Source organism: Heptranchias perlo, chromosome 9, assembly GCF_035084215.1.
Source record: "Heptranchias perlo isolate sHepPer1 chromosome 9, sHepPer1.hap1, whole genome shotgun sequence".
Taxonomy (NCBI): Eukaryota; Metazoa; Chordata; class Chondrichthyes; order Hexanchiformes; family Hexanchidae; genus Heptranchias; species Heptranchias perlo.
The window spans coordinates 68,115,306-68,127,446 of NC_090333.1; the positions used below are offsets into that span (position 1 = coordinate 68,115,306).

Below are 12,141 nucleotides of genomic sequence, written 5' to 3' on the forward strand. Positions count from 1 at the left end.
ATTCCTACTCTCTATTTTCTGTCCGTTAACCAATCCTTTATCGATGCTGATATATTACCACCAACCCCATGAGCCCTTATCTTGTGTAACAACCTTTTATGTGATACCTTATTGAATGTCTTTTGAAAATCCAAATATACTACATCCACTGGTTCCCCTTTATCTACCTTGCTAGTTACATCCTCAAAAAACTCTAATACATTTGTCAAATGCGATTTCCCTTTCATAAAACCATGTTGAATCTGCCTAATCATATTATGATTTTCTAAGTGCCCTGCTGCCACGTCCTTAATAATGGATTCCAGCATTTTCCTGATGACTGATGTCAGGCTAACTGGCCTATAGTTCCCTGTTTTCTCTTTCCCTCCTTTCTTGAATAGCGATCTTACGTTTGCTACCTTCCATTCCATTGGGACCATTCTAGAATCTAGGGAATTTTGAAAGATCATAACCAATGCATCCACTATCTCTGCAGTCACTTCTTTTAGAACCCTAGGATGTAGGCTATCAGGTCCAGGGGATTTGTCAGCTTTTAGTCCCATTAATTTCTCCAGTCCTTTTTCTTTACTAATCTTAATTGCTTTAAGTTCCTCACCCTCATTAGACCCTTGGTTCCCTACTGTTTTTTGAGTCTTCTACTGTGAAGACAGATATAAAATATTTGTTTATTGTCGCTGCCATTTCCTTATTCCCCATTATAATTTCTCCTGTCTCAGCCTCAAAGGGACTCACGTTTACTTTTGCTAATCTCTTCCTTTTTACATACTTGTAGAAGCTCTTACAATTTGTTTTTATATTTTTTGCTAGTTTACTTTCATATTCTATTTTCTCCCTCGTTATCTTTTTTTGGCCATCCTTTGCTGGTTTCTAAAACTCTCCCAATCCTCAGGCTTTACTACTACTCTTGGCAACGTTATAGGCCTCCACTTTTAATCTAATTTTATCTTCTTTAGTTAGCCACGGATGGATCATTTTTCCCATTGAGTGTTTATTTCTCAAAGGAATGTGTATTCGTTGAGAATTATGAAATATGTGTGTAAATGTTCTCCATGGCTTATCTACCGTCCTATCTTTTAATCTAATTTCCCAATCTACCTTAGCCAACTCGCCCCTCATACCTATGTAAATGGCTTTGTTTATGTTTAATACTCTAGTTTCGGACTTAAGTATGTCACTCTCGAACACGAGGTGAAATTCTATCATTATGATCACTCTTCCCCAGAGGATCCCTTACTGTGAGATTACTAATTAACCCTGTCTCATTACACAAGACAAGATCTAAAATGGCCTGTTCCCTGATTGGTTCCATGACATATTGTTCTAGGAAACTGTCTCGAATGCATTCCATGAACTCATCCTCCAAACTACTTTTGCCAATTTGATTTTCCCAGCCTCTGGGAAGATTGAAGTCCGCCACGCTTATTGCATTACCTTTGTTAGAAGTATCTTTTATTTCTTGATTAATACTCTGTCCAACAGTATAACTACTGTTAGGTGGCCTATAAACTACTCCCACCTTTTCTGCCCCTTGTTATTTCTGATATCCACCTGTACTGATTCTACTTCCTGATCTTGCGAGCCAAGGTCCTTTCTCAATACCGTCCTTATGTCATCCTTTTTATCAGGGCTGTCCCCCCTCCTTTTCCATTTTGTATGTCTTTTCGAAAAGTCAGATACCCTGGAATATTTAGTTCCCAGCCTTGGTCATCTTGCAACCACGTCTCAATAATGGCTACTAGATCAAACCCATTTATCTCTATTTGTGCCATTAATTTGTCTATCTTGTTCCGAATGCTTCGTGCATTCAGATTAATTTTAACTTTTTACTATTTTTCCCTGATTTGACCTTATTCACTGATGCACTATTATGGTTAAACTCCCTGTCCCTTCCTGCCACACCCTGCTTCTCTTTACCAAAATTGCTAAACTGCTCTATGGATTGACTTTTTTCTTCAGATTTATAAATTTCCCCTCACCTGAACCCTCCCACTCCCCCTTTTTAGTTTAAAGCCCTATCTACAGCCCTAGTTATTCAATTCGCCAGGACAGTGGTCCCAGCCCGGTTTAAGTGGAGCCCGTCCCAATGGAACAACTCCCTCTTTCCTCAGTACTGGTGCCAGTGCCATATGAATTGAAAGCCCTGTCTCCCACACCACTCTTTGAGCCACACATTTAACTCTCTGATCTGTTTGACCCTATTCCAATTTGCGCGTGGCTCAGGTAGTAATCCAGAGATTATTACCTTTGAGGTTCTGCTTATTAATTTGGACCCCAGTTCCTCAAACTCCCTCAGCAGTACCTCATTCCTACTTCTACCTATGTCATTGGTTCCTATGTGGACCTCGACAACTGGATCCTCCCCCTCATGCTCCAAGTTCTTTTCCACCCGCGAGGAGATATCCTTAACCCTGGCACAGGGCAGGCAACACAGCCTTCGGGACTCCTGGTCATGGCTACAGAGAACAGTACCTATCCCCCTAACTATACCAACCCCTACCACTACCGCATTCCTTTTTATTCCCCCCACTTGAATGTGCACCTGTGCCACGATGCCGTGGTCAGTTTGCTCATCCTCCCTGCAGTCTTTGTTCTCATCCATACAGGTAGCAAGTACCTCGTACTTGTTGGACAAGGTAAAAGGCTAAGACTCCTCCATCACTGTATCCTGGGTCCCCAAACTTGCCTGATTCGCAGTTACATCCTCCTGTCCCTGGCCAATGACTAAATCTAAACCACTATCTAACCTAAGGGGTGTGACTGCCTCCTGGATCAAAGTGTCCAGATAACTCTCCCCCTCCCTGATGCATCACAATGTCTGCAGCTCCGACTCCAGCTCAACAACTCTGAGCCGAAGTACCTTGAGTTGCAGACACTTACTGCAGATGTGGTTGCTCGGGATCTCGCTGATTGCCACCAACTCCCACATGCTGCTCCACCTGCACTGCCATCCTTATGTAACCTCGTTTTATATATTTAATTAGTTAGTTTTTATTCACTCGATATATTTGGTTTTATTAACTAACTAACTAGTTTAAGTTATTGATTTAATAAAGTAATAGTTATAGTTAAATAAGTTAAAACAAACGAAAGGAAAGCTTAGGACAGACATCAGGAAGAATTTTTTCATGGAGAGCAATTGACATTTGGAATAATCTACCTAGAATCATAGAAAGGTTACAGCAAGGAAGGAGGCCATTTGGCCCATTGAGTCCGTGCGGCTCTATGCAAGAGCAAGCCAGCTAGTCCCACTCCCCTGCCCTATCCCCGTAGCCCTGCAAATTTTTTCCTTTCAAGTACTTATCCAGTTCCCCTTTGAAAGCCACGATTGAATCTGCCTCTACCACCTCCTTGGGCAGTGCATTCCAGATCCTAATCACTCGCTGCGTAAAAAAGTTTTTCCTCATGTCACCTTTGGTTCTTTTGCCAATCACCTTAAATCTATGTCCTCTGGTTCTTGACCCTTCCGCCAATAGGAACAGTTTCTTTCTATCTATTCTGCCTAGACCCTTCATGATTCTAAATACCTCGATCAAATCTCTCTCAACCTTCTCTGTTCCAAGGAGAACAACCCCAGCTTCTCCAGTCTATCCATGTAACTAAAGTCCCTCATCCCTGGAATCATTCTAGTAAATCTTTTTTGCATCCACTCTGAGGTCTTTCCTAAAATGCGGCGCCCAGAACTGGACACTACTCCAGTTGTGATCGAATCAGTGTTCCATAAAGGTTCAACATGACTTGCTTGCTTTTGTACTCTATGCCTCTATTTATAAATCCCAGGATCCTGTATGCTTTTTTAACCGCTTTCTCAACCTGCCCTGCCACCTTCAACGATTTGTGCACATATACCCCCAGATCTCTGTTCCTGTACACCTTTTAGAATTGTGCCCTCTAGTTTATGTTCCCTCTACTCATTCTTTCTACTGAAATATATCACTTCACATTTCCCTGCGTTAAATTTCATTTGCCATGTGTCCGCCCATTCTACCAGCTTGTCTATAGCCTCTTGAAGTCTATCGCTTGTAGGATTATTGAGATGAAATGATGGGGGGGATGGGGGAACGTAGGTCCTTTGTCTGGATGGATGCACTAACATGGGCCAAATGGTATTTTGCTTTTGAATAAAATCCATGATGTTGAAAATTAGGGAAACAAGTTTTTAAATTATTTTTCAGATATCCTAAGAACATAAGATTGTAGAAAACCCCATTCAGGTCTTGCGGCTCACTGCAGTTTTATATTTAACAAATACTCAGAATGTAAATAGCGAGTAAACTTTGAATTGACTGGCTGAGGTACTCAAAAGACAGGAGGAGTGCTTGATGCAAGAACACTACAAAAAATGGATGCTTTTCTTGTCCTATATTTTAGTAAGAATGATTGGAGGAAAAAACTTTACATTATATGGAATGTTAGCTTTTATTTTTTGTCAACGTGTGGCATTAGGTAATATTTTAAAGCTGCTTCAAAAATACATTGCAATTAGCTCTTTTTCTGTAATGGTATAGGATAAACTATTTGCCTTGCTGTAATATGGCATAAACTACCACTGGGGAAAACCCATTCAACTCTTCCAGCTTCTTCCAATTCATAGGTTTATGTTTTGGACCTGTGTTTCTGACAAGTTATTTTTAATCACAATTCACACCAATTCAACCCAAAGCCCTCCACTCTCTGTTGAATCAAGAACCTGTCAATTTTCTTTTTGAATAATCATCAGATTGGTATTCCTTGCACTTGATGCTAGTTTTTCCATAAGGTTATAACTCTTGCGTATAAAGATGTGCCTCAAGTCAATTTTCTTTTATTAGTGAGTTATGACCCCTTGTTCTTTACTCCTGGTTCAGCACAAAGGACTTTTTACCTTTGCCTTAATAATTCTTATAACTTTAATCATGTAGTTCATGTTCTTCGTCTCTCCATTGCCTTTTTATTTTTCTAGTGTGAAATGCTGAAAAAGACAATCAAAATCATAAATTAATTGATACTTCTTTTCCATGGGTATAAAAACATATCTTGCTAGATATTCACCCTCTGTAACTTCTTACATTTATTTTTCTGTAGTGCCCAACAAAGGAGTAGCCAGCTTTGCAAGAAGCACACTGTTGGGAATCAGGTAAGAGTTCCTTTAGTTTGAAATTCGTGTAAAGGTCCAAATAGGTGTATGCATCACGCTTCTGCAATTTTAATTCAATTTACATTCTTTACAACAGTTTTTGCACATGCAGGTTTTTTTTCAACATTATTATGAACATTTAATGCAGTATGTTTTTGGATTTTGTTAAATTGCTTTTGAAATTCATCTTTTGGAATGTAGTCTGTTTTGCTGAGACAAACATTGCACAGCCTTTTTTCTTTTAATCACACTGCCACCATCTGTGCTGCTTTGCCTTCATTTTTACTTTTCCATTGTTGCCTCTTTTTTCACTTCCCATGGTTCTCCATCACAACTAATTGCACTTTTATTTACGATTGTTTTTTTTGTTACTGCTTGGGAGAAGAATTATTGGTGAGTAATCATTGTGTGCCTTCATTAAGTGTAGTTTACTAGTTCAGACATGTGCATACCTTTATAAAACTCTAAGGGGAAGGCCTTCTAGGTGAGGGCAGGATGTCTGTTTCATTGAAATTGTGTACAATGTCAAATGGTTGCCTCTATTGACAATCTCATTTTTTTCTAGTGTCTGGTGCAATAAATTTGATCATAGTTAATTATAAAGCTTTTTAATCAGCCTAAAATTTAGTAATATAATGTAGTTTGGAAACCCCAAAATCTGCTTGATGGATTTTTTTCAAAAAGGGGATGAAATTGATCAGGAAATTGAAGGCTGGCTCTTTTTGTAATAGTTCTGTATAGGCCTATGGCAACCAATTATTGTGAAACTGTGCTACAGGCACCTAAAGACATTTTAAACTTAATGTTTTGAAATATGTGCCGTAAAGCCCACATTTTTACCAATGGATTTCTTTGTTGCACTCTTTTTGTTTTGCTATTTCAGGACTCACATCTTCCACTCTTGAGGCAAATTGTACGAGCTAAGATTTTGTAAGATGCACTATTGGTTTATTACTGAGCACTGTAACTTTTATGTCAGTTTGTCTATAACCAAATAACACATTGATCTTCAGTTTGTTATTAACTTTTTTGGACATTTACATATTTTCCACCTTTAATGCACAGCAAAAAGTTAAAGGATAGATTTTATCCATTTATTTTTTAGTTACTAACTACTTTAATGCACATGTATGAACTAGTATGCTCTTGAATTGAAATAGATATCCCAATGCAAAAATGTAGAACCGTACATGGATTCTAGTCTCCATGTTTATAATATCACATTACAAATTGACAGTTTCATTATCCAAGTCTCTCTCATCAGGTTTTCAAGCTTACATTAACTCTTGTGAATATGTAGATATATATAAACTTTGAATCTATAAATTAAGTTTTGTGCTGCCTGCTTAAGTTGTTATACAGTATAAATAGTTCATTGATCATTTGTGATACTTCTTCTGTCATATTTATGTATTTAACCTTAACACTATCTTCTGAATGTGTTCAATATTTTGCCTAATTCGACATGGTCTATAGGCTGTTTCCTTGCTTTGAATTGTTTTATTTTTTTTAAAACTGCTAACTGAGCAGAATTGATGAGACATGGATAATGAAGATTGGCCCCCTAATTTTGTGCATGTTTGGTGAGATATATGTTAATATATAAGGCTACTAACAATTTCAGTCTTATAAAAATTAGTGAGCACGTTGCTGGACTTTTGGTCTGTTCTGATTTAGATCTGTCTCTTTAACTGGTGATCACTTGCCTTTTTTTTAATGAGACTTGAAATATTTAGTCTGCCAGCCTGCTTTGTCTCACTACTCAATGGAATATCTGTCTTGTGTTAAGTGTTCCAAACATAAATGTTTTATGTCTGTATTCTGCAACCAGATTCTTAGTATTTTTGGCACTCATATGCTCTTGTATGTATAGTATGTGCTAAAAATGTATATCTAAAGTTTTTTTACACCTTTGTGAATACAAGTGTGTCTTGTGACTTCAAACACATCAGTTTTATGATATTAAAATAACATGTGATGTTTGTGCAAAATGAAGTTACAGAACATTTTCTATGGCCTTACAGAATAACTTTGATGCCAGATTCAAAAACTGAACTGAAGTAAATGATTTCATGTGAGGCAGATATCACCTTAATTAGAATGTTCACATTTAGGTAACAGATAATTAAAATAGCTTCTTTAAAATATATATAAAAAGGAAACAACAGGTGTAAATTTCTCTTTCATTTTAAGCACGCTGAATAAATCAGATTGGGAATAGTATTATACTGGCGTTCATAACTTTGTGGATTAAAATATGGATTTATAGATCGTTGATTTTGTACTTGACCTCGTATTAAAAATCAGGCTACAAAGTCCTATTTATAATCTTCTTTCTAGCCACAGATAGTTGATGTTGTGAATGTGTTCTAACTATTCAACTAGTACTTCCTTCTGCTTTTGTGTGCATAAACTTGCAGAATAATCTTCAAATTGCCACGTTATTGTCTAAATGCCATAGAAATGGATGTTTCACATTCATCTGGTGCAGCAAGTTCTCATGCCAGATGTGGCTGTTGTCTATTTTAGAAAAGTTTGTCTGTGTTTTCGAGAGTATCAAATGCCTATCCTTCTATTGATGTAAATGTCAATGCTGCGCACACACACACAGTATATATATATTTTTCATTACATATTAACTAAATACTTTAACGCTGTATAAGCTTCTCAACATTTTATTATATTCTTCAACCTCCAATTTTCTCAGCATTTTATTATTTTTCTTTATTAAACCCACTCCATTTATTTAACATACTTTCACAGTAACTTTTTTTCTGGAGTAGGGAAGAAACATTTAGTGAAAACATGTTTTGTGTTTTGGTGTTGCTTCTGCAACAGCATAAGATGCTGTTGGTTTAAGAGTGAATTGATTTCTGATGAGCTGAAGCAGGGATGGCAGTGAAATTGCCTGTAGTCTGTTGCTGTATTTCTCTACTCTGTACACTGCAGCAGAGGTCAGTCACAGCATGACGAACAGTTGACTCAGATCTATTAGCAGATTCTAGCTAGAAATGAAGCAAAAAAGAACCATTACTAGCAGTGTCCTCTGCAGTAACGGTAAATCTTTTTTTAACACTGTTATATTGGTATAGAAAAATACTGTTAAATACTAATTTGTAGTAGTTTATAATTTACAGGAAAATAATGATTTAATATCGATCCACTTGTTTTAGCTAATATATAAAATTATCACAGCAGCCTGGAAATTCACATTTCACCCACTAATTTATAAATGTCAAACATTACTTCCTAGATTTTGTTTCATATTTTGGTAAAATTTTTATAGAATTACCTGCACATCAGGCTGACTTTTTAAATTTCTTTGTCAGTCCCCAAACCCAAATTTTGTTGGCTTATTTCTCCCTGTCTCTGTGTCACTCTGCCCCAGTCACCGTTCTCTGACTGAGGGGGTGTTGGATGACCTGCTTTCAGTTGCTTTCCGGTGGTGTCCTATTATTGACTAAAAGGAGGTGTACAAGAGTGATGCAGGCTGACTTCAAGCCTTTGCTGCTAGCTTCTGCACCCCTTATATAAGGACTGTGCTGTTTGAGGAATTACGGAGAATAGCCAACATTTAACAATTCCCATAGAATAGCTCACACACACCAAAGTGTGCCGCTAGGGTACCAAAGTATTGATTCTTTTTCAGCAAGTTTATATTTATAAATAATTCTTCCAATTTTCTGCCCCCCTTGAGCAGCTGACTCTTGCTGGACCATGGTTGCAGTACTTGCCTGAGGGCCATTCTTCATCAGCCTGGACAATGAGTGTTGGCAAGCTACTTTACCATAGAGGTCACCACAGCTGAATCTTTTATTTTTATTTGTTCATGGGATGTGGGTGTAGCTGGCAAGGCCAGCATTTATTGCCCATCCCTAATTGCCCTTGAGAAAATGGTGGTGAGCCGCCACCTTGCACCGCTGCAGTCCGTGTGGTGAAGGTTCTCCCACAGTGCTGTTAGGTAGGGAGTTCCAGGATTTTGACCCAACGACGATGAAGGAACGGCGATATATTTCCAAGTCGGGATGGTGTGTAACTTGGAGGGGAATGTGCAGGTGGTGGTGTTCCCACATGCCTGCTACCCTTGTCCTTCTAGGTGGTAGAGGTCGCGGGTTTGGGAAGTGCTGTCGAAGAAGACTTGGCGAGTTGCTGCAGTGCATCCTGTGGATGGTACACACTGCAGCTACAGTGTGCCGGTGGTGAAGGGAGTGAATGTTTAGGGTGGTGGATGGGGTGCCAATCAAGCGGGCTGCTTTGTCCTGGATGGTGTTGAGCTTCTTGAGTGTCGTTGGAGCTGCACTCATCCAGGCAAGTGGAGAGTATTCCATTCACACTCCTGACCTGTGCCTTGTAGATGATGGAAAGGCTTTGGGGAGTCAGGAGGTGAGTCACTCGCCACAGAATACCCAGCCTCTGACCTGCTCTTGTAGCCACAGTATTTATGTGGCTGGTCCAGATAAGTTTCTGGTCAATGGTGACCCCCAAGATGTTGATGGTGGGGGATTCGGCGATGGTAATCTCGTTGAATGTCAAGGGGAGGTGGTTAGACTCATGTTGGAGATGGTCATTGCCTGGCACTGGTCTGGCACGAATGTTACTTGCCACTTATGAGTCCAAGCCTGGATGTTGTCCAGGTCTTGCTGCATGCGGGCACGGACTGCTTCATTATCTGAGGGGTTGTGAATGGAACTGAACACTGTGCAATCATCAGCGAACATCCCCATTTCTGACCTTATGATGGAGGGAAGGTCATTGATGAAGCAGCTGAAGGAACTCCTGCAGCAATGTCCTGGGGCTGAGATGATTGGCCTCCCAACAAGCACTACCATCTTCCTTTGTGCTAGGTATCACTCCAGCCACTGGAGAGATTTCCCCCTGATTCACATTGACTTCAATCTGGCTTTGTACTCACGTGGACTCCACATGTGCACTTTCCAGCAGGGTCACTGGGTAAGAATCAAAACAGAAGCCCTGGCTCTCTTTCCCAGCCACCCTAGGGGTGTTGAGGCCAATTGTGGCATTCCAACTGTTGTCCTGGATGAGAATAGCTACCTCAGATCAGAATTGAGCTGGAACCTTGTGGTTTGAATGGTTCAATACACAACAGGTGGTGCATATATCCATGAAGCCATTGGGGAGCTCAAATTCTGTACCGTAAAAGAAGTTGCAAAGATTCTGTTACACAAAGTAATTATTTATGAGTTTGAAGTAAAGCATATTTTTTGTTCCTAGCTTTTATTATATTGGTTTTCTTTCATTAAATTCCATTACTGTTCTTTGTGATTCTGTGCGGAATGATTAATGTAGTAATAAACCTGAGTGTGATCATCTAAAGTAGATTAATTCTTCTCCCTCCCCTGCCCCCACCCAGTGACATGAAATTCTGGTCCAGTAAAATGTGAATAAAATGCCCTGCTTATAGCTCACTTCCCCCACTCGGAATGTTACTGATGAGAGGTTCTACACAGAATATTTGTCCCCAGGATGCCTTCACCAGCAATTTTAAAGCATGAAATGTGGAGAATTTGCGAGACACCAGAAAATTCACAGATGTGTCCCTTCTTCACAAGTAAGATTGTGGCAGATCTGATGAATAATGTTTTCTTGGAATTCAAAGTTCACTGAAAATAAAAAACAAACATCCGAATGTGATCAAAGTTTTTTTTTTAAATTTTCAAAAAATTTTTCTCTTCCCCAGCCTCTGGATAGGCTTTGCTTTTGATAGGATTGGTTCAGCGAAGACACAAACGGCAGCTCATGTTCATGAAGACCCACTGGTAGCAGTTACAGTCACTATTCTGGAAGTTATTTCTTGGTTGTGTGAGCAGCTTCAGTTAGCCACTCCATTATATCCAGACAACCCAGAGTTTTAAGTGTGTTTATTTTTTCATTTAAAAAACATGAATGATTTACAAAGCGTATTGTGCTTGGTACTCTGAAGGTTCAGACCTCAACCACTATGACTGCAAGACAGGAGGTCCAGAGTCTTCCACTGGCTGCTAATCCCAATGTGTGATTAGTTATGTTTTAAAGTAATATTGCACTCTCAGCCTCCGAGACATATATCCAGTCCCATGGTAGAATCTTAGTCTGGTCCTGACAATCATCATTGCATGTAATCCACGAATGACTACATTTGATTTCTTGACAGAGAAAGCAACTCTAGAGGTAAATACTTTTGAATGGGAAGCACTTAATTATAGAATTATTTCAGGTATTTCATTTTTCTAATGGTGTGTTTTAAAATAAAGCTCCTTTTAAAAAATAAAGCCTAGGTCTCCTCTTTAGAAGCCAGTTGGTAGTATATGTGTTGTGTCAATCAGAGGAAAATGGATGTGATCCAATGACATAAGCCAAAAGATCTCTTTGGAATGTGTTCTCTTCCTGTTGTCTGTGTTTTGCACAAAAATTTGTTGGCTTTCTATTTTACACACCACAGAGGAGCCCTTCAAGTTTGATTTACTTATTTCCGCACCCCCCCCCCTCCCATCAAGAAACAAATATCTGAGGCATACTTCAGGGGTAAGTATGTACCAACAATTTCACCATCTCCTTTAACTGTGACTTCAAGTGTCTTCCTAATAACCACTATATCTGCCAAGCACACTGTATCTTCGCCATAGAGCCACCATATCTATCGTTTTCCGACTAGCTTCTTTCTCATTTCAGTGAGTCTCCGGAACTACCTACATCATGCTTCAAATGGAACTTGGAATGAAGACTCCATGGCTCAGATGTCAGGCTTTAAAGTTACCCATTTCTCAAATGTAGGATTCAGACATTTCTCACAGAGAAAAACCTTCCTGTTGATTTTTTCATTTAAAAGAAAGCAAGAAACTTATTTGGTTATCCAAAGAAATGATTGCTAGGTAGTTACATTTCTATTTTTCGGACTAATTGGACACTAGATCAGACATTTTTGAACTAGATTAAAGGCCACTGATCTACATTCTTTGCTGCACAAACTGAGAATTCTTATTGCGTGTAGTCTATATGAGTGGCTGTGTTTTGTTTTTGTTGAAGGAGAA

At 39.0% G+C, this 12,141-nt stretch overlaps 1 protein-coding gene across 3 annotated transcripts in view; it reads left to right on the forward strand.

The window, feature by feature from the left end:
- The window catches only part of dnm3a (dynamin 3a), a 240,778-nt gene that overhangs the window by 125,279 nt on the left and 103,358 nt on the right, over nt 1-12,141 (forward strand). For all 3 annotated transcript variants that reach the window (XM_067990705.1, XM_067990707.1, XM_067990706.1), the window contains exons 13-14: nt 5,062-5,113; nt 5,997-6,043. In XM_067990705.1, the coding sequence (XP_067846806.1) occupies nt 5,062-5,113; nt 5,997-6,043 (99 nt within the window). The remainder of the gene's footprint in view (nt 1-5,061; nt 5,114-5,996; nt 6,044-12,141) is intronic.